This window comes from Neopsephotus bourkii, unplaced genomic scaffold, assembly GCF_033783945.1.
Source record: "Neopsephotus bourkii isolate Nb327-2 ecotype Australia unplaced genomic scaffold, CSIRO-AGI_Nbou_v1 NB_72, whole genome shotgun sequence".
Taxonomy (NCBI): Eukaryota; Metazoa; Chordata; class Aves; order Psittaciformes; family Psittacidae; genus Neopsephotus; species Neopsephotus bourkii.
This window is the reverse complement of record NW_026900589.1, coordinates 45,339-68,114: the sequence shown is the minus strand read 5'-3', so window position 1 is coordinate 68,114 and position 22,776 is coordinate 45,339. Positions and strand designations below refer to the sequence as shown.

Sequence of the window (22,776 nt, the reverse complement as noted above, 5' to 3'; positions counted from 1 at the left end):
GCCCCAGCCATGCCAGGGCAGAGTACAATGGTTCACCCAGGCCCTGCAAGAAGCAACAGGCAAGGAGACCAGTTCAGCCAGTTCTCCACCACTGCTACCCACACACTGTGCCTGGCACTTGGACCCAAGCCCAAACCCCAAGATGTGCTTGCTCCTTGGAGCTGGAAAACTAAGCACAGCTCTGCCAGACAGTCATCCAAAACAGCACATCCCGACCACCCCAGCTGTATTCCCAATGGGATCACTCTGCACTGCAATGGGGACCAAGCTCCCTGCTGACACAGCCAGCAGAGCTGCCTTGCCCCAGCAAGATCATCCATGTTAAGAACAGATCCAGGTCATTCCTGGTCAGAGGTGAGCAGCATTCACCTCATTCCCAGTGGACCAGCCTTGAAATGCTGCTCTTGATCTACAGATAAGGCCAATCAAGAGCACGCTGTGGCTTGCCCAGGAAGGTCCCAGATAGGCTACAGCTCACTTTGGGGGGTGAGACAGATCTCCTGGGGGTACAGACATGGGGCTGGCTGCTCTGGCAGGGCTCCAGGCACAGCAGGAGATGGTTTGGGAAGTCACATCCCAATCATTTCATTCACTTTCCAGAACAGGACCTGGGGATCCATCCCAACAGCCCGGAGCTGTGCCAGGATGCAGATGCCTGGGTTTACAGAGCAGTCCCATAAGCAGGTGCTCTCTTGCTGCTCACAGTGATGAGTAGGTGCCTGCAGGGACAGACAGCAGGCACAGCTGCACAGAGGGCCTTGGCAAGCTGGTTACATTTTGGGGAATGAAGGTTTCAGGAACAATCCTGGACTAATCTTTCCCAAGAGCCTGGCAGAGGAGCAGTTCAGAGGATGCCGTGTCTGTTACCGGGCAGGTTAAGCTTTTACAGAGGAGGTGATGGCTTAATATGGCCCATAAGTTATTCACTCTTAGCTGTTAAGACCATTTGCCCTTCTGGATGACAACATTCTCACCTCCATCCTCTGCACACCAGGGCTCTGGCTGAGTTTTCTTCTCACTTCACCTCCTTGCTGCTGAGCTCCTTCATTCTTGACAGGATTCTCCTGGGAAGCGATGTGCTGAAATCCAAGCCCTTACCCTGCCCCAGCCTCCCACGGCCCAGCACCAAGAGCTGCTCCTGGCCAGGCACTGCATGGAAAACACCACTGCTAAAGTCCTAAATGGCCCTGCAGAAGTGATGGGTGCCTACAGCAGAGCAATGGAAGGACCTTTACAACAAACTGAACAGTTAGGAAAGGGGAGAAGAGCAGGAGCCATCAGTGAGCACAGATGCAGGAGGGTGGTTGGGGTTTGGCCTCCAGTACACCTGGAAACAGCCTTGATTTGCTCATAAAACACCACCTATGGACAAGATTTAACACGTTTCCTCCCCCCTGTAAAGCCCCTGCCAACGGTCACCCATGTTTACACCAAGTAAAGCCAAGGCCCTGCCCACCACCACGGCCCCAAGGACAACGTCAGGAAGAGTTTCACAGCCACGGGGTCAGAGAGGCAGTGCCCAGCAGCTGGAGGAAGGTTCCCCACCTCTCATCTTCACTCCATGGCCCAGCAGAGGTAAGGCACAGCCGCCCTTGCCTCTGCCCAGCATCTGACTTCTGTGTCTTGGGGAGATGCAAGAGGCTGCAGGAGCCCTCTGGAACGAGGCAGATGCTTTGCGACACAGAGATGCTGCTTGTTTGGCAGCAGGATGGGCAGGTACAGCCAGCCCAGACCACGGCTTGCTGCAGAGGATGCCTATTGCAAAGGATGCTTCTTGCAAAGAATGCTTGTTGCAAAAGATGCTTGTCAGCCTCTTTACAACTGCAGACAGAGGCTGTAAGAGTTGAGCTGTCCTCAGTGAGAGGGAGACCCTCCTAAGAGTCTCCATGGCAAACAGGGATGCAGGAAGAGGGCAGCCACGGCAGTCAGCAGCCAGGGACACACCAATGTTCACTCCCTTGGGAGGTATCAGCCTGTTCCCACTGCACACAAGTCAGCCACATCCTTCCTCACATCTTTTTGTGTCATTTTTACCCCAACCCTTTTTCTTCTTTGTGCAGTTTCCATCCAAGCCAAAATGAGACTCCAGGGCCCCAGAAGACCCTATTTCTAAAAGATCACATCTCACTGGCAAAACAGGACAGTTGTTTTTCCCAAGTCTAACATCACTCAGTCCTCAGCTTTATCTTTACCAACTGGTAAGTGCAAAAAGGAAGCATGAAGGCCCCAGCCCTCCTCCCTCCAGGTCTGATTAAGACTCATAAGAAAGGTCCCTGGGACAGGCTGGCTCAGAGGCAGCAGAGGAAAGGGGCTTCAGGACCAAGGAACCTTCCCCTGGGAGACCAGAGGAAGCCAAACTCCATCAGCCAAATGGGAAATCCAGGTCCATCTCCTTTGTATCTCTCTAAATACAGGGGACACTTGCACCACCTCATGAACAGCTCAGTCCCAGGGCTTTTAGGAACTACTCATCCCTAGACCCTTCAGACATCAAAAGGACCTGCCTGCTACCACCCCATCGCCTCTCCAGGCTCATTACAGCATCCTCCAGCTCCTTCCGAGTTTAAACCCTCAAGCCAATGAGCAGGACATCACGGCCATCCCCTGCAGCAGCTAACGCCTTAGCCTGGCTTTCCTCTCCCCAGAGGATTAGCAAGGCTGTAATAGCACTAAATGCAATCACTAATGGCAGATTCTCAAGACACTTTGTCTGGAAAGCTTGTTCATAACTCGCAGGATGCAGCCTGCAAAATTGGCTTTATTATCCAGTGACAGTGCTGAGGGAGCTGCTCCCCAAACAGGGCAACTGGATCTGAGCCAGCTGTGTCCTAGATCGTTCAGCAGGCAAGGATGCACACATGGCACAGCTGGAGAAGCACCCCATGGACCCAGGGTGGGGATCAGAGCTTTTGGGGTAGGTTTCTTCCACATCCCCCAGAAGAGCTGCTCTGCTCCAATGGCAGCATCCTGGAGAAGGGACCAGCCCCTGCGGACACTGGGCTGAGGGTGACAGAAAGTTAAACGTGAGGGCAGGTTTGTTCTGCTCTGTGCCTCCGCACTCAAGCACAACACAAAGGCCTTGCATTGTGCATAGATCCCTGCAGGATGTCACACTGTACATGCTGGCAGCTGAACCATGGACACCTAGAACAGCCCAAAGCCTGCCTGCTTGGGAGAAACACTTCTGGCCTCGGAACGAAGAGCTGAGTGGAGGAGGTGATGTTTGGGAAGGAAGGGTCCAGGCTGGAGCACCCCCTTGGGCCAGAGCTGAAGATTCTTGGTGCTCACACACTGTGGCACACAGCACCAAGGGAGGATCATCACCTCCCAGGAAGGAGGGGAGACTGAGCTGAACTCTTAGGCAGAAGCTCTTCCCTGTGAGGGTGCTGAGGCGCTGGCACAGGGTGCCCAGAGAAGCTGTGGCTGCCCCATCCCTGGCAGTGCTCAAGGCCAGGTTGGACACAGGGGCTTGGAGCAAGCTGCTCCAGTGGAAGGGGTCCCTGCCTGTGGCAGGGGTTGGAGCTGGAGGAGCTTTAAGGTCCCTTCAACCCAAACCAGACTGTGAGTCTATGACTGTGCTTTCCGACACCCTCCAAACCAAACCAAGCCCACAGGAGGGCTCTGTTTGTAGCACAGCATTAGTGGGAGAGGAGACAAATCCCTCCTGGGTGACCCAGGCTGGGAGCAGGGTGGTGACAGCCCCTGCAAGCCAGCACCCAGGCAGGAGGGCAGCACTGGACCCCCTCCTTCAGAGGCAGAGGGTGCAGCACCCAGCAGCTGAGCAAGGGACTGCCCCCCCCCAGCAGCCCCCAGTGCATTTCAATCAGACACAAACCTGCAAAGCTCCATTTCTGAGCTGCTCTTGCCTGGTTCAGTGGGGAGCTCTGTGGCACAGGGACCAGAGCAGGATGAATCCATCAGCCACAACTAATTCTGTGCAGCCAGACTTCACCTGCCCCAACTTAAATTGACGCTCAGAAAATTAGATGTTCTCCCACTTGTGTGGAAAAAGGCCAGCACTGAAGGTAATTCAGAGGCTTTGATGCAGCTCTTCAGTCATTCGGGCACCACAGCCACAGCATCGCTGCCTGCACTGACCACAGGCTGGGCTGAGAGTCACTAATCCTCATCACAGCGTGTGAGCCTCGGGCAAGCTGCTGTGTCTGCTCCATGCACAGACACCACGGACCCAGTGGGAGCACAGGAAGACTATTTCCAGAGCAGGAATTGTAACTTCAGTAACCCCAACACCTCAGGTGCCCAGCAGTGGAGTCTGCCCAAGATCATGCTATGGCAGTGCTATAAGCACATGCCAGGACCTGGGTCTGAATGTGACAGCACCTGGAGAATATGAAAGCTGTGCCCAAGGCCATGTGCACACAACACAGAACCCTTTGGAAGTGATGCTAAATCCCCTCCTCTGAGACACTACTGCTTTCCAGGCCAGAGGTGGGAAGATTTCCAGCCCCGGTTGACAAAGAAGGGCTGGGGATGCAGGGAAGCGATGATGCAGCCGCCTCCCTCCCATGCCAGCCCTGACACAAGGGAATTTGCACTTGGGTTCAGCTCTAACCTGGGTGACCCACTGTCACCCAGGGATCTGCACAGAGCAGGGCACCAACTGCTCCCTGGTGCGAAGGAAATCCCAATGCAAACAAAACCATGAGAGTGAGAACACTCCAAACCCCACAAGTGATGACACTCCAGGTATTTGGGCTGGAAGCGCTGGAGCAAGGACTCCCAGGCTTTGTGGCCACCCAAATCCCACCGTGATTCGCTTCCCCAGGATGGGACTTCTGGAGCAACAGCAGCAGGGACGGATCAGCATTCAGCTCAGGTGATGCAGGAGGACAGCGAGGGCCCGGCCGCTCCCCAGACACAAAGCAGCACACCCAGGCCCACGAGACCTCACCCAAAGGGAGAGGGTCAGGGAGTGGCTGCATTGCACAAACCTGTTCACCCTCGGCAGGGTTTGGGTGAGCCCAGCACCAACCTTTGCTGCAGGTGTGTCCCTCCAACCGGCTCCTGCAGCACAGTCACTCCACAGCAACCCCTCCTTGTGCCAGGGCACAGGAAAAGGGACTCGCGCTGTGACCCCGGTTTCCGAGCTGGGATGGAGAAGCTGCAGCCCCAGGGATGCTCAGAGCACACAGGCTGCTCCAGCCCACCTCTGCTCAGAGGCTTTCAGGATCCGTGTCAGCTTTATTTGTATTATATCCTTCCTCTTGGAGCTTCCTATTGTACACTTGGCCACCCATCATGCGCCTTTCCTTCCCCCCCGGATCAGAATGGGCTGCTCTTTGGCTGCAAACCAACTTGCAGATGCTTGAAGAACTAAGGGGCTACAAGAAACCTGGAGAGGGGCTTTGGACAAGGGCCTGTAGGGACAGGCCAAGGGGAATGGCTTTAACCTGCCAGAGGGGAGACTGAGCTGAGCTCTTAGGCAGAAGCTCTTCCCTGTGAGGGTGCTGAGGCACTGGCACAGGGTGCCCAGAGAAGCTGTGGCTGCCCCATCCCTGGCAGTGCTCAAGGCCAGGTTGGACACAGGGGCTTGGTGCAAGCTGCTCCAGTGGAAGGGGTCCCTGCCTGTGGCAGGGGTTGGAGCTGGAGGAGCTTTAAGTTCCCTTCCAACCCAAACCATTCTGTGAGTCTATGGTAAGATCTGTGCATCCCTCAGCAAACACATGCTGTTCCAGGAGCTCGTTCTAGCTCTACTCACTGCTACTGGAGCTGTACAAGGACTCCCCGCATCCAAATTCCAGGAGCTGCAGCCGCTCACCTCCAGCACCCACTGGGGATGCGTCTGCCTGAGGCAGCTTGGATCACAGATGGTTTTCTCCACTAACACACTACCTTCAGTTTAAAACACCCCAACTCCTTGGCTTGAAGGAGGCAGAGACTGTTATCCCACAGCTCCCAAGGCCAGACTGTTACTGTCCTACAGGGCACCTCTCATTTCTCTCTTGAAACTGCCCTGTCATGTCCCATTAGTCCCTCCAGACCCACCCACTGCCACTGGACCCCTCAGAGCGCAAGACCAAAGTGAACATTGCCCAAGAGCCAGGTCCATCACTGGTGGTGTAGCCGTGGGCCACAGTGTACATCTCACTGCTGTTTTAACTGATGCAGTGGCACCAGACTTAGCCTGTAATTAACATTCCAGTGCTAAACTCAAAGATACTCCATAGGAAAAGTTGATGGAAAGCAATAATCCCAACAGGAAGCTCCAGCATGATGGTCTGAGGGCAATCATGAGGCCTACCTGCCAATTCACTCATGGCAAGAGAGCAAACACTTTACAGCAAACAGTGCAGCCTGATGAAAGACCAGGGCAATAAGGAAGCAGGTTTCCACCACCATAACCCAGTGCTCTGCATCCCGCTCCAGGTGTTCCAGGCACACCAACACCCAGCACTCCAGGGAATCAGTTTGGATGTGCCATGACACTCCACTTCCCTGCACTGCCCCCTTCCAACCCCTGTTGTCCAAGCCTCACCTTTGCCATTCCCTGCTCCACTGCAGGGCTAAACAGCGCACTGAGCTTTGGGAGTCTGTTTTTTCCCACTCAGGTGACCCCAGTAACATCATTTTTCCTCTTTTTTTACATTGTAAGACATTTTCCTGATGCCTCACCAGTGCCTTCCCCATTATTTAAGGCACACAAGAGCTCACAAATCCCACCCTACTTTTTGTTAATTGCCATTAACATCACATCAAACCAAATAAGCCAAGTTACCTCAGTGGTGCATGTCCTTATCTGAGCCCTCAGGCACAGGATCCTCCTCCAGAACTAAGCGGCCATTCTCCAGCGGTTATGTAGCCTCAGGTTGATGGTTTGACCTTGATCTTCTGAATGCTTCAGAGACAAAGGGTGCTTGGTGTTCCCAGTGCTCCACACCAACTACACACCTCAGAGCTCCGGAATAAAACATCATTGTTTCCAGGTTTCTTATCTGTGCTCAGCTAATCCATTAGATCTGTCAAAAGATGTTGGACATAGAGGGCAGCTGCTCTCAGCCGTCTGTAACTCACCCATTAGGAAGTGGCTGCAGTACAAGTTTCCCTGGAATCAATCCAGGCACCACAGACATTTGTGGTAGAAAAGCAGGAGTTTGGTTTGGAAACCAAACTGGGGAACAGTTCTCCAACTGGTTCTGCAATGGACAAGCTGAAAAGGAGAGAGCAGCTCAGATTCAGCCTCTGCTGGTTACTCCATGACCCTTCCTTGTCTAGAAAGAAACAGGCTTTACAGGGAAGAGAGATCTGCCACTCAAAACCAGGCTTTCTAAACACTGGCATCTGATGAGTACATAGGCTTCTAAGTTCCGTTCAGCTCTATGCTCTCCCTTTCTCTTGCAACCCCCTCCCGCAGCATCCAGAGGAAAACAGAATTGGCTACAATACCAGAAATTTCCATTCTGCTTCCAAATCAAACACAAACAAGAAGTTCCTCCTCCTTCCCTCACCTCTGAGCAGAGCCCTATTGAAAGCTGCTCTGTACTTTGAAAACTCACAAATCACTTCAGCTTGGAACAAAGAAGCAAATGTTCAGACTAAAATAATAGGGATTGTTCATTCCCCTCATTCATCTGACATGCACCTTGCATGGAAAATTCCCATAACAACAGTCCCATCATTTAGAACAGCTCTGCTTTCCACCCCTATGAACTCCAGTGCCTAAAATGGAGAAACACCACAAATACAGCTGGTGCAGAGGAGTTGAGGCAGCTTCTTCCCTTCCCAGCTACAGAGTGAGTGAAAACCCAACCACTGCTGGTGGAAACTTCCAAATTCTTTATTCAGGAACAGTTCTGCCCATGTGCTGTGGGGTTTTTTCCCATTTCATTGATCACAATTATGGAATTACCCATTGTGAAAGTGCCTTTCACCAGAGCACCCAGGTGCTTTATAAAAAAGCTGTGTGGCACAACAGAGAAGATCCACCACTCAAAAACCTTCTGGTCTCTTGTTGCCAGTTCCTCATTTCAGGTGTATTTCCTGCCTGAGGATGAGGGAAAAAAGCAACAATTGGACTCCAGAAAAAGGCCTTGTTTTCAGGCAAGGTTTAGATCAGAGACAAAACAAACACTGAGAGACCCAAGTTCCCATGAAGAGCAAGTAGCAACTTCTGAAGCCACCCATCAGCTGGTTTCCAGGAAAAGCCTTGCAGGAATAGGTTCTATTTGGGGGGATTAACAAAAATGTGTATCAAGTAAGGAGGATTCTTTTGGCTCAGAGTACAAATTTAGGTTATACTCCACCAAAACTGGGGTAACCATTAACATTTGGGAAGTATTTGCCATCCTTACCCATAAGGAAGCATTATTTTGTCATTTCTGTTTGATTAACAATACAGAGACTTCAGGGAGCCAAAAAGAAGTTATCCCCTTGTCTACTGTTTCTTGTCCTGTAGGCAGCTTCACCTTATTGGTTTAGTTCCGCACCTACTTTTGCCTCTGGTTCCCCATCACACCCCAGTTTCTAGACCGAAATACCAATTTATAGTGTCAAATAATGGGGCAGAGGGAGGAATCAAATTGTACCTATGCCCTGGTCCATGGTAAGTAGATGTGTACTGGCCCTGACCAGTCACAAAGCAAGCTCCAGCTCCTCCAAGCAGGATGGAATTTCTCTGTGCTTCAGATTATTTTCAGCTATTGATAGTGTACATGTAAGAGATTGTTTTGTCTTTAATACACTGTGAGAGAATGTAAGTGCACAGACATAGACACAGAACACAGGGAAGAAGATGGTAAAACTTCCCTTTGTTGGTTTCAGATGCAGACATTCGTGTCCTTAGAACCTGATGGAGCTTTTCCTTCAATACAGGATAAAACCTCTGTTCCTCAGGGGGTCCTGGTTAACTTTTGAATCCAAAGATGCCCTTTATATATCCAGTGAGGCCACTCTTGGCTTTCTGCTCCACCTTGTCCTCCAAAGGTGGGAAAGCAACGTGATTAAGGGCCAGGTCGAAGAACAAGGGTTTGCATGGAATGGGCTGGAAGCCTGGAGGGAAGTGCACAAGGCTGACTTGCTTGCTGACAAGAGAAGGATCCAGACAGAAAGTCTCAAACCGTTCTGAGAGAGGCTGAAAGAGACCAGTGCAGAAAACCAAATCAAGCACATGTCAAATCAAAGATGACAAGGGCCAAACAAGCAAAGGGTGTTAAGCAGTGACTGAGACAACAGAAGCTGAAGTTCCTTTAGGTCCCTGAAAATGATTCAAAGCCCTGTCAAAACATCACTGCAGGATCTCTGGAAAACTTTCCCATGCACAGGGTAAAGCTAAATAAAACCAAAAGATGTCACACTAGAAGCAGCAAGCAGCTGCGTAGTGCCTACCCAAGGAACCCACTGTGTCACCCACATGCAGGACTTGCAGAAGGAAAACAAGTCTAATAAAGTCCTTTACATACACTGGTCATGACCGAACTCCCATCAGCAGGAAACTGCTCTGATCGTGAAACACTCAGATTAACAGCTTAAAGTGATGGTCATTAAGGACCCTACTGGAATTTGCCTGAGCTCTGAGGTCTTACCTTGCCATCCTTGACCTGTGATGGAGACTCAGTCTCATGAGTATCATTTGCATCTGGAAGATTGAAGAAAAAGTGGTAAGAATAAAAGGGTAGATCTTGGTTTAAAGTAAGCCTGTCCCAGCTGTCCCCTAAGCTTAGCTATGAGCTTTACTTTCTGGGATACACAAGACAGCATTTTCACTAGAATCAACTTGCTTTCTAGACTAAGAGGATCTACTGCCAGCCCAGCTCTCCAGTGGTGGAAACCTGCTCCTCCACATTGTGTGAGAAGCTCCTGAAAGCACAGATTTTGAGTTAAGCACAAAGCAGGAGATGATGAAAAGACCCTAGTGGGATCTGTTAAAGTAACATTTAGGCAATAAAAGATAATCCATTACTTATGTTGGTTGTCCAGCAGCTGGCACAGCAAAAAACAACAGCCCAAGAATCACACAGTTCACCCATTCTCCAGAGTTCTGTTAACCTGATCAGCACTAGCACAGAACATCACTGTTCGCCCCTTTCACAGCAGTTCTCCCAGCTGGGCAGAACTGGGATGAGTAAGGCCAACTTCATAGAATCCCAGACTGGTTTGTGTTGGAAGGGACCTTAAAGCTCATGCAGTTCCAACCCTTTGCCACCAGCAGGGACACCTTCCACTGGAGCAGGTTGCTCCAAGCCCTGTCCAACCCAGCCTTTTTTGTAGCCTAAAAAATAAACCCTAAACAGAGTGTTCTGAGGTTACCAATCAGGTGCACATCCTCAAAAACTGTTTTCGTATCTCTGGGCAGGAAGCAAGATGCCAAATGTCTGGTCATTGCCTGTCTAGCTGCACTACACAATGCTAGAAGAACCTAGACCTGGGAGGGTGAAAAAACATCTTCCAGGGTCTACATAGATCAGAGTGAAGAGGAAAAACATTTGGAACTTCAGAAATGAACTAAGAGGAATGAAGAGATGTTCAAGCTCCAGTATAATTGTGCAACTCACCCAGTATAGCTGATGCTTGCAAGGAGTACTTTTCAGCATTGACCTGAGTGATCAGATCTTGAACATCAGGTAACTCCTAGATCATTAAAGACAATTATTAGAGAGCCTGAAATATACCAGTTTAAGAGTCAGGACAAAGGTTAAACCTGATAAAGCAAGAACTAAGAGATCAAATCCTGGTGCTGATAAGCCTTCCCAGAAGAGGCAAAGCTACAGTCCTTCAGGCACTACAGAAGTTGTGTAATAGAAAATGCACAAGAGAAGAAGTGAAAAATGGTTATGGAGTTGTGTCAGGAAGTCTGCCTCTCCACCTCTTAGAAAGTCTCTATTACAATAAGCCAAGAAGTCACACTTGTATTATTCTCCCTAAAGATCAGTCTTGAACTGTAATGGCCTGGCACTTAACTGACAATACCAGGACAGAGCTTGCTCATAAACTTCAGTTCCCTCCTACACCCAGGACTGGGATCCTACCTTCAAGCTGTTTGTGTAAGCTCCAGCTCCTGACTGAACTTCACGGGCATATTTCAGCACTCTTTCATACAAAACAAGAGCTTCACTCCATTTCTTCACCAGGACATAGGACTGAGCAATGAAGAAACACCTGCAACAATAAACAGTGGATCCTTGACATGTCTGTTACCCACACCTCCTGCCAACTCAAATTGTTGATAACAGGGGATATTGTTAAGTAGCACTGGCCAGTTTCCCCTTAGTATCCAGTTTTCATTTCACAACAGGGCTGAGGAAACTGCATCAGTGTCCTGTACAACCCATACAGCTTTGGAATAGCAACCTCTGAAGATGTTAATGCCTGCTTCTCAGTCACCTGTAAGCCTTGTACACAAGTGTCTTCAATCCAATCTCTTTTTGGAAGTTCTTGTCCTCTTCTAGGCCAGGAAGCTGTGTGAGTTCCACCAGGTTCTGTGCAAAAGAGAGTCAAAGTAACACACAGAGGCACTGTTTTCCTCTGGAATCTGCTGGAGTAAGAGAAAGCTGCCCCTTTCAACAAGTCAACAGTACACTCCCATGGAAATAGTTTCCAGTTTTTAATTGTCAGGACTCTAACCTTCTGAAGGACACCCACTGAAACTTGTGCAAGTTTGCCCTCAGGACAGATTTCCTGACACAAACAGGAATTAGGACAAAGACTCCTCAGATTTCACATGAAGTTATTCCTTCATAAGGCATTTCCCTTTCCCATTCACAACTGATTCAGCCACAGGCTCCCACAGAGAAAACTTATGTGAGAAACTGAAAAACTGCTTATGAAGAACATTTTCAGTAGTTGTAGCTGCTACTTTCTCTGGCCAGCAGAAATTAAAGGCAGCTATCAGGGTGCTGTATAAAACAGTCAGAAAAACTAGTTATAAACTGCATTAGAGTGTACGACCAAATGCACCCATTCTAGGAGTATTTTCTGTTCACAGCTAGAAGAGGGGTTTTGTGTTTCATGTAGATGTTTGGACATCTTCAACTGTAGGTACTCAGCTGCTCTTCAGACTTCATGGGCTCTATTTCCCACAACAGCTTCTCGTACCAAAGTTCTTCAGTTAATATGAAGAATTAAGATTTGCTTTCCCAGCACTACCTGCAGAATGATATCATAAAGCCTGATCAGATCCTGAGGCCGTGGTGTGCGCTTGCCATCCTCTTCTGACCGCTGCTGCTGCAGCAGGGCCTTCTGCAGAGACTTAGCCATGCTCTCATTGCGCCTGATGGCTGTTGACAGCTTGATGTAGGTCAAATAACTAAAAGATGCAAGATAAAATACCATTAGCAGAGTGTCAGAACTACTCAGACATTGCTTTGTTCTGAGAACACTTCCCCCCCAAGTCTAAGCTGAGACGAGTATGGAAAAAAAAACATGTGAAAGATCAACATGAATCTTAAGTTAAATGTTTTCCAGTGCTGCATGAATCAGATCCTTATCCATACAGTCACCCTTGAGACTGAAAGGCCCAGAACAACAAAAAAAACCCATAAAAGCAAAACCAAACAGAAATAAAACCCTGACATAAGACCATGGCTTCTTCACGCTAGAACAGGCAGCAGTGTTTGACTATTACCTGTGTAAGTACTGGATGTTGGATACCTTCCCAGAATCATTTTCCAGAGAGTGCTCCCGCTGCTTCTGCAGAAATTGGGGACAAACAAGTGCACAATTTACTGAAAACATTAGAAACAACTCAAGGGTTGGGTAAACCAGGGAGTTAGAACACATTTCCAGACAGAAGAATGAGGGCTTCACGTTACTATTCACTCTCTCCAATTCTGAAGAGAATAAAAATCAAAGGTATTGACTCTTTTGTGTCTTTTCCTTCAAGGAATCCCAGTCACTTTTACTGTTAAGCAAGCTCAACAGTAACAAATTAGTCCCAGAGAAACGCTGTGTTTTGAAAGCAGAACCACTGCTGTTTGCTGCTTACCTGGTCTGGTTTCAGCTCCTCCCGGACAGCCTGGATGGCATCTCTACACTCACTGAGTAAAGACTCAAACAAACGCTCCTTTGTCTCCTCATTTTCTGCCTAAGAGCAAAGGAAAGACAAAACAGATCTATTAGAAATTACTGTCTTTTGCATCCCATGATGCAAGAATTAACTGAGATTAAACAAAGTTTCTCCCAGATTATGGCTTCATGATCCATGGACAGCTAGAACCCCAATCTCTACTTGTCTGCAGTATGTTCCAGGAGGCAAATAGTGGGGAACATGGTCAGTGCTCAGAATTCAGCAGCTCTGAAGGCCTATCACACACAGCTCTGATCACCTCATCCCTGCAGCAGCTGGGGCTGGACTGCACTGTGGGAAAGGCCCAGCACCACAAGAGCAGCTGAGCATTACTGACCTGGCAAACTGTCAATGTAGACTGCTCTTGTTATGCTGATTCCACCTCTCATGTGGTAACAACTTGTAGATGATTTTCTTTTCTCCAATCCCACTCCAGTAATGCTCAGTAATTTGCTTGTTTGAAGCATTTTTTTAAGTCAGCCTGCAGTTTATAGCAGGAGTGACCCAGAGCTTTTCTGCTGTCACCACAAGTTCCATCAAAAAACGAAGCTACTTTTGGCTTTCTGAACCACAGCCAAAACTGGAAAACAACTTCTGAAAAGCAAGTTGAAGCCTGAGCCCTGCCTGATGAGTTAGTATATCATGTACACAATTAAACAGTGCACCCAAACCCAAACTCCACTTCCATCCAAGGGACTGAGATGGGGATCACAAGGCTCTTACTGATTCATAGAATGGTTTGGGTTGGAAAGGACCTTAAGATCATCCAGTTCCAACCCCCTACCATAGGCAGGAATGCCTCACACTAGACTATGTCACCCAAGGCTTTGTACCACCTGGCCCTGAACACTGCCAGGGATGGGGCAGCCACAGCTTCTCTGGGCACCCTGTGCCAGCACCTCAGCACCCTCACAGGGAAGAGTTTCTGCCTTATCTGCAACCTGAACTTCCCCTGCTTAAGTTCAGTAAGAGGAAACTGCCCAGAAACAAACGTCAACCTTAAGCAATCAAATGAGGGATTAAAGTGTATCTGCACTGTGTTAAATCACTTCCACATCATGTAACAGCATAAGATAAAGTTTGTTGCAATCAATTTGCAATTGTCCAGATGAAGAAAAAGCTGTCTAAACCCACACTTGCTTATCTTCCACACAGCTCTGCAGTTTCTGCTCTTCGCAGGTTCTCAAAGCCATTAAGGAATGTTAATTTTACTCCCTCACAAAGCCTCAGGTATTTTGACCTGAGATGAAGGCTTTTTTTTCTGCAAGATTTGCTGCCACTTTTAAGGTGGGACTGACTCCTGAGAATTAGCAGGGACGAGTCTGACAGCATTCTCAACCTCACCCAGAGCAGCACAGCAACTGCGCTGTACAAAAATGAAAACAGAGCTGGATCATCAGTCAAGCACAACAGGGAAAGGGCTGGGAAAGGGCTGGGCCATGCAGTGAAACAAAGGCTTTCCTTTCTAAGCAAAAATTCCCAAGGTTAAGCTGATTCTATGCAAAAATACACCTATGTTCTGATTTGGGAGATAGCAGGTCATAAAACTGAGATACAAGTGCTGTGGCTGGTGATTCAAGTGGCCTGATAGAACAGCACAGGTTCTTCTTAAAGGGGTCAAGGGAAGTGATCTCACTGAACCCACTCTTCAAAGGCCAGCAGTGCTCACTTCCTCCTTTTCCTTTGCTCTGAATCATTGTGGATCATCTCTGAACATTATTACCACCCATTTTACTGCAGTCCTGGTTACCAGAGAGATGCCCACAGAATCCTTGAGGCAATACCAGACAGGGGCACCCTTCCATCACTCTGCCCTTTAGCCTTCTCCCTTCTTCGTGGTGGGAGTCAATGGGCCCTGGAAGTCATGCACTCAATTCTACACAAGGTCTGACATAAGTAATTTTCAATGTGAATTCATATTTCAGTTTGGCTTATTTGTTCTGTTTCTGTTACCAATACACTGAAGGCAGTGGTGTAACTGCACTGAGAATCTGCATTTTTACCCACAACAGCCATCTGTGTTTGCTTCTAATCAAACCCCAAGCAGCGCTGCTGTGATGTCAGGGTTTCAACCTTAGCAGAAGGTGCAAAAGATCCCGGTAACCACAGTGCATTTAGCTAAGGCTGGGCTGCCCACCACAGCTGACACCACTGCTTTCAAAAAGCCAAGTTTTATCCCTCTAGGAATGTAAATACTGCTGCTGCCTGCTTAGCTCTCACCATTGCTGGTTGTGATCCGGTTCCACAAAACTCCTGTGTTTACTCAGAGCCTCCAAGGAACAGAAAGCAAGAAGAAAACAAATCCAGATCACTGTTCTGCCACAGCTTTACAGGACAAAGAGGGCAGCTAAACTGAAAAGTTCTAACTGCTAGCCTGGCAGGATGGATGTTTAACAGGGGACACAGAAGCCTAAGCTGCACTTCCCCCTGCTGGTCATACCGCTGTACTACCTACCAATAACACAAAGAGCACCTTCCAATTCAGAACACTAGGGCAAAACTGGTAAACATCAATGCTTCCTCCTCAGCCATAACCAATTTATCCTACTCACACTGTCTTCCCAACACTATCTTTGGCTCCTGGCCACTAGCCTTATTCCTCTGCAGGGCCTTCATTTTCTTATTAAAGTTCTTTTTATTGTCATCATTCTCCTGGTGATAAATGGGGTCTGATGCTGAAAGAAACCCATTTTTATTGGTAACAATTGTTACCAAAGATCCTTTCACTACCTGTATGCAGCCACTGGGAAGCAAAATACATCATCTGGGCACCATTTCCAAGGTAAAAAGCCCCATGCAGAAAACTTGGCTGCAATACCCACATAGTATGTGCCACTGCGAGTGCTCCAGAGCTGTTACATTTGAGGATGATTCGCATCCTGACATTGAGTAATCCTCCTCTTGCTTTGGAGGATTTGTAAGTCAAGAAGAGAATGCTGTAGATCTCACAGCACCTGCTTCACCTGGCAAAGTGCTTTTGGTGCTGAAAAACCATGATTCATACACATCTCTTCTGAGTGCTCTGAAGTTGGAGCATTTCAGCAAGATACTTAGAGAAATCAGAATAGCAACTCCAAACCCAGTTACTCTTAAAATTGTAACCTTCATATCCAAGTGACTTACAAATAATAATGGTTATCACTTGAAAGGTAGTACTTCTGGCCAGTACAGTGTTCAGAAGAGCAGTAACGCTCAGAACAGATCTCTCAGACTATTACTACTACTAGACTGTGGGTGCTATCCCCAGCTGAGACTTCAGCTTTGGGTTACAGTCAATATTCCCACTTTTAGCCTTCCAATCTCAAGTTTGAAGAAAGATTATTCAAAGCTTTTGGTCAAAGTATCACGTATTATGTTGCACACTGAAAGAAAGATAATAAAGGTCAGAACACCAGCAATGAAGATGGCTTCTGGGTTACCTGAGCAATCGCTGCTTCGTTGTCAGCCAGCCCCAGCAAGAAGATCCTCACTTTGTCTATCTTCACTGGGACAGTTCTTCCTCTCCACTCCACCTCACTCATCGTGGCTGCCTGCTTTGCTCGAGTCTGAGTAATCAATGCCTGTACAGAATGGACTAAATTTAGGAGCTTGAAGTTTAAGGTAGCCAAAATCCAGCCTCTCAAAATTCATACTACCCTTGACTATTCTGAAATTATAGACTAAATCCTAGAATGGTTTGGGTTGGAAGAGACCTTAAACATCATCTGGTTCCAAACCCCAGCCATGGGCAGGGACACCTTCCACTAGACCAGGTTGCTCCAAGGAAAAAGTGTGGTTTCCCATAGAGCCCAGGGCTCTGGTTGCTTTCCTCTCAAGTGTTTTAGCCCTTGAATGATGTGCTGCAGCAATACTTATGCTCAACAGAGTGATACTGTTTCAACTTGAACCATGTAAATAAATTACCTCCAGTTTTTCTGCAAGAAGGCCTTCTGTGCCACCAGACCTCAGTCTCATCTGCATTAACTCATTCATGGCAGACTGGTCACCTGAGAGAATTAACAAACCAACATCCGAGTTCACCAATTGTTTCAATATAGAAAAGCTCATCAATAGGTGTGATACTGGCAATGTGGGGACAAAGGGGATAAATTTGCAATTTCATTCTGACTTTATAAGCAAACTCCTGCAGACTGATATTCTGTCCTTTTATACAAAACCACATGCTGCAAAATAAGTACATTCCTCCACTGCTAAACTGACCCCGAATGTGTGCAGAATCTGCCCAAAGTAGTATGGACTCACCGCAGTGTCATTTAGATTGGTATTTAACTATCAAGCCACTATTCCTTCCCCATGAACAAGCCCTGCTCTGCGTTGGAGATGGGGTAACCCCTTTCCTTACCGATGTTATAGGCACAGTAGCGAATGTTGGGTGAGATCTCTTCCACACGCTGGTTGTACAGCACAGCTTGCTCTTCTGTGAAAGCATTGGCCAGTTTCTCATATATAGTCCTACAGCAGAGGATAAATATTAACACTGCAGAATGTGTCATTTATGAGAGGCTATGTTAACGGAAGACTTTGTCTCTACTCTGGAGGATGCTATTTCTTCAGTAGTACTTCGGTGTTATGCGTAAGCAACTCCCAGAGTTGCTGTACATACAGTACATAAACTTATTAGACTGGTCCAATACTATTTACTAAATGAAGTTGATGACGTGGGAGGAACTTACTTGCATTTGTTGAAAGCCTCCATTGCTGCCTTCCACTCCTGGTGTTCAAAACGAAGCATCCCTGTGAGGTAAGCCATGTATGCCTGCAGACAGCACAAGGAGAAATTAACCTCCCCCACACTGACAGCCTAGTTTGCACAGCCTGGAGTATGAGGGCTGCTGTGATGCCTACAGTCAGAGAGTAAACCCTGTCCTTTTCATCTGGTCTTCCCACAGAACATAACGGATTTGGATTGTGGATTACCAGCTACCCACCTCCCTTTCTTTTAACTGACACTGCTACATTTCTAGGGAGATGAAAGCAAAGATGCTTCTGGCTTGTCAGGCAATCAACATGGCCTACTGATGCCAAAGAACTTTTGGGGTTTTGTGCTGTGTCATAACACAGTTGCTTTCTGTGTGCCAGGAACTGAAGCCACAAGTCTTGTGTCCTAAGTGGCTCCTTTAAGGTATTTAACAAATAAATAACTCAATAAATAAGCATAGTTTCTTAGGCTGTGTTGCACCATCTTAAGCCTCTCTCAATTCTTTTTACTTTAAGAAGTTTCAAAGCAAGGACAATCATTTGATATACTGATCTTGTAAATACCAGGTCCTCATCTTGGCTGGTGCCACTGGTTATTTCTGCAATTCCAGCAGCTTCATTAACATAAACCCAAGCTATTCAAAGGGAGACATTACCCAGTTTGAGAATCAGTCAATCTGGATTATCTACTGCTGTAAGAGAATCACAGAATGCTTAGGGATGGAAAGGACCTTAAGATCATTAAGTTCCAATCCCCCTGCCATGGGCATAATCTCTTCACCCACAATCCGAAGGTTTCTTATTCACCTTTACTGTGAAAGATCCAAGGATTACCTGAGCTTCCAGCTTTGTCTTGGCATCCACTCGGTTACTTTCACAGAGTCTCTCCAGCTCCTCAGCATGTTTCACAGCTTTGCGCAGGCGAGACAGCAAGTGGAACCGCTTGCGGGGCTCTGTGTTTGCTTCCTGTTTCAGCTGCATGGCATAACTCCAGGCTCTCTCTGCATCCATCAGGATCAACAGCAAATACCTGCAGAAGAAGTTTAATGACAAAATGATGCCACTGAAACAGGTATCACTGCATCACATCTGCAAACCTTGGTAGCAATACTTCAGCTTGGTTAGTAAAAGGTGGATGTTTTTATTTCTTAACCTCTTAAGCACACAAAGTTGTGTTATTCCTCACTGATTTCTACTCTTATTTCTCCCTGCAGAAATGTAATCACCCAACTGAGGAAGAGAATTTGATACGATTCTGTAGCACCACAGACATAACTAAGGGATTGACGATCTTAGGTTGCTCTTCAAACTGGTTCAACATATGTAAACATATCTGCTCTCTCTGTAGCTAACGTTATAATGCATCTAGCTTCTTAACAACACAGATGAAGACAGTATCCTGCTCTCTTTTCCCCGAAGGAAAAGATAAGATAGACATTTCAAGTGCTTCTAAAAGGTGGGAAATGAGTCCAAGATCCTGTCTACTTTCCACATATTTTATCAGAGAAGCAATGTGCCAGATTTGGAAAATCTAAAGTAAAACTTGCACTATTTCTATTCAAAGGGGGTATGTCTCCAACCACACCCTCACTGCCTGCCCCATTTATGCTCTCAGAATCTAAATGGCCACCTTGCAACAGATCTGAAGAAGCAGTTCTTCTGCAGTATCAAAATGATTTACTGATTATGGAAAGAACCCACTTAGCAACTATGAGGGATGAGAAGGAACTGGCTGCTGCTGCTCCCTCTTCTCCCACTCGTTCACATGATGAAGCAGGATCCCAGCAGTGCCTCTTCCCCCCACACTGCAGCCTGAACTTTTGTCTTTATTAACATCAACAACACCCATCTCTGAGAAGAAACCTGAGTACATTGTAGAGAACAGTTTTCCACCGCACCCACATGAAAAGGAATTACTGAAAAGAAACTATTCACTGAGGTACTGAGTGCTCAATTCCATCCAGCAACGATACCTGTTGTCTGAGAGAATCTCTTCAGTTACTTTCTTCCCAGTGAACTTGTGCCTGTTTCCCATCTTGAAGTTGAGAGTTTTCCGGAGCCGCCTCAGCCTACGGGAGCAATAACCCCTAAAGAAAAGGCAATTAAGTCAGTTTGGCCAAAGAATAACTTGGTTTCTGTTTAGTGATCTCTCCAACTGGAGAAAAAAAAAGGGACTAAAGGCTGTGACGGCAACGTTTTAACAACTAAGAACTCCATATGACATATGGTAAGAAGTAGTTCTGGAGCTACCTGTAAACCAGTAGTTAATAAAATCCCAGACTGGTTTGTGTTGGAAGTGACCCTAAAGCTCATCCAGCTCCAACCCCTGCCACGGGCAGGGACCCCTTCCACTGGAGCAGCTTGCTCCAAGCCCCTGTGTCCAACCTGGCCTTGAGCACTGCCAGGGACGGGGCAGCCACAGCTTCTCTGGGCACCCTGTGCCAGCGCCTCAGCACCCTCACAGGGAAGAGCTTCTGCCTAAGAGCTCCTCTCAGTCTCCCCTCTGGCAGGGTAAAGCCATTCCCCTTGGCCTGTCCGTAACAGGCTCTTGTCCGAAGCCCCTCTCCAGGTTTCTTGTCAGCCCTCTTAGAACAGAACACAAGAAAGGTAAGACATGTAATAATTCCTGATCTTAAAAAAATCAGAATGATGGTCCCCTTACTGTCTATTTGCTTTATGTACGTTTATTGAACACACACTTCTGGAAGAGTGCAGTGATTATGAGTGAGGTGTTACGAAACAAGCTTTTAAAAGCAATGGAAAAGTAAGAGCGAGTCTGTAACCTCCTACATGAAACAGCCACAGCACACAGTATCTCATGTAAAAAAACATGTTACTTCACATGAAGCAACCTGTGAAGGGGTATTTATGTGGTGGATCATTTCTGATGCCTGCTACAGTGAGTTTACACACTAAATGAAGCAAGCCAAATCCCACTGGTAACTCCAAGCCACTCACACTACTTACCTGTACCTCTGGAAGTCTCCATGTCGTAAACCATGCTGCTGCTGAGACTCCTTCACAATCTGCAGGACTGGGACTTGTGTTAAGGCAGATTGACAGCACAGTCTGTTACCAGTTCTTCATTCCACCCCAAACACGAGGGAAGGGAACTCTAGAGAAACAGAGGGGCACCCAAAAACCTCCCAGAAAAAGCACAGCTGAGACAACTGAGGATCCCAGAAGACCTCATGGCTCCACTGCCTACTTCAGAGCTTTATGACTGTCATCAAAGCCAGGACCACAAGCAGCTCCTCTCACAAACAACCACCAGAGTCCTGCTGTTTCTAGAGCTCCTTTCAGCCTAACAGGCTTTGCCAGCAGGCACATCCAGGTTAATGTAATTCCCCACCCTACACTACACCCCCTCCCAGTCACACTTGTGACACAGTTTGGTTGGCAAAGCTGGAAGAGAGAGCAGCTTTCCTGCCCTTAAACATCCCATTTCTCAGGAAAAACAGGATCACTGCTGCCTCCTGACACAGCTTCCACAAACTGCTTTCTGAATACAGAGAACCTCATACAAAGAGCTGTTGGAAGAACTTGTTTTCTACAGATTTTTTTAACACATTTCCAGTCTTGCACATTCCTGCAAGTACTCCACGACAGAATGCACTGGCCTGACTCCACGATTTCCATCCAGTCTCTCCATTCTTCACCATATTTGCTGACTTCTGTGCATCCTGTACTTACTTTATTCACCTACTTTTATTCACTAAAACTATGACTCTCACCATCAACCCCTTCACAGGTTCTTATGCTACCAAAGAAAACCATACTGTATTCTAGTAAATCTGCTGCTGTCATTCAGTTTATAAGGCAGACTGTTTTGTGAACGAAAATCTCCACCACAAACAAGAAATCTGTGCTTGATTTACATCACAAAAATCCCTTTTCAGCTTCAAAAAGAACTCCACAAAACCAAAGCCAGACTATGCAGTGACCCATCAAGTGAAAGTTACTATACCAAAAGAAACTATAAAGGTTCAAATGGCAGATGTCTGTCAAAGTATTCTCTCAGAATTACACCTAACAGCCTCTTTAGCTGAAGTATTAAAACCCTTCATCAAGTTATTAGACTGAATTAGTCTGTATCTGTAGAACAAGTAAGTCAAACAATGTCTCAACAATCCTTTTCCTTGCTGTCTACCTAGGATTTTTCTCAGACTGTTTTATCCTGTGCAGCTACCCACTGAATTCATACCCCCTCAATCATTTACCTTATCATTAATAGGCATTCCTGACATTACTATATCTGCATCTTACTCAACAGTTACTAACTTTGCAACACCTGCCATAAACTAAATGGAAACTAAACTAAACTTGGGTTTCGCTCTCACCCAGATAAAGCTCAGCTCTATCGGCGCCGTGCACCTGGACTAGTTTCAGGGCGAATTCCATGCACAGGCACACCACGAGCTCTATGTGCCACATCACCCTAGAGAAGGGCTCAATCTGGGGGCGCTGGTTTGCCACCTCAGCGCTACCCCTTAAGATTTACTTTATCCACTCGTACCCACTTCAAGCACCACCATCTCCAGCTCCAGCTCCTCCCTCAGCCCGCAGCGCACAGCTCCGCTAGGAAGCCTCTCACGCCGCAAAGGTAAAGCACGAACTCACAGCTCCCAGGCGCGAACCTGCCCGCGGGCACCCGCAGACCCCGCACCGACACGCTCACACCGGCACCCCGGGGCCCGGCCCGGCCGCCGCCTTGGCACAGGGGCCGGCAGCCTCCGCCGCCCGCCCGCGACTGCCCCGCGGGGCAGCGGAGCCGGCCCTCCCCTCCCGCGGCCTGCGAGCCCCCGCGCTGCACGCAGCGGCCGCCACGTCGCCCGGCCGCGCACGGGGCCAGGCCTGCCACATCCGCCCACCGCCACCGCCGCGGCACAGGATGCTCTCCAGGCCCAGGCTGTCGCCGAGGCCCCCGGCCTGCGGCCCCGCCGGCCTCTCGTTCTCCTTGTTCTCCTTGTTCTCCTCCGCGCCGCCGCCTCGGCCACTCTGCCGCTCCGCCGCCATCTTGTGCCCGGGCCGCCGCCGCCGCCGCGCTGCATCATGGGCCG

The 22,776-nt window shown here is 48.0% G+C and overlaps 2 protein-coding genes across 2 annotated transcripts in view; both read right to left on the bottom strand.

Moving 5' to 3' along the window:
* The window catches only part of EVPL (envoplakin), a 35,304-nt gene extending 27,580 nt beyond the window's left edge, over window positions 1–7,724 (bottom strand). Inside the window, exon 1 of the mRNA XM_061354371.1 lies at window positions 6,737–7,724. The gene's annotated coding sequence lies outside the window, so the exon portion shown is untranslated. The remainder of the gene's footprint in view (window positions 1–6,736) is intronic.
* Window positions 7,725–7,779: 55 nt separating this feature from the next.
* SRP68 (signal recognition particle 68) lies at window positions 7,780–22,776 on the bottom strand. Its single transcript, XM_061354495.1, has 16 exons — window positions 22,612–22,776; window positions 20,684–20,750; window positions 19,690–19,803; window positions 18,551–18,746; window positions 17,692–17,774; window positions 17,361–17,470; window positions 16,922–17,004; window positions 16,438–16,578; window positions 12,938–13,036; window positions 12,578–12,642; window positions 12,100–12,259; window positions 11,338–11,432; window positions 10,983–11,112; window positions 10,509–10,584; window positions 9,540–9,592; window positions 7,780–9,088 (listed from the first exon to the last, which is right to left on the bottom strand). Exons 1-16 carry the CDS (start codon window positions 22,730–22,732, stop codon window positions 8,861–8,863), a joined length of 1,821 nt encoding a protein of 606 aa, XP_061210479.1. The 5' UTR covers window positions 22,733–22,776; the 3' UTR covers window positions 7,780–8,860.

Bases quoted from the DNA above. Each gene is read 5' to 3' on its own strand.
- SRP68 (XM_061354495.1), bottom strand. From the start codon at position 22,732: ATGGCGGCGGAGCGGCAGAGTGGCCGAGGCGGCGGCGCGGAGGAGAAC. The intron at 17,775-18,550 runs GTAATCCTTGGA...TGCTGTCTGCAG, and splicing joins AGACAAAGCTGGAAGCTCAG to GCATACATGGCTTACCTCAC. The intron at 12,260-12,577 runs GTAATAGTCAAA...TGCATCTTTTAG, and splicing joins AACATCCAGTACTTACACAG to TTATTTGACCTACATCAAGC.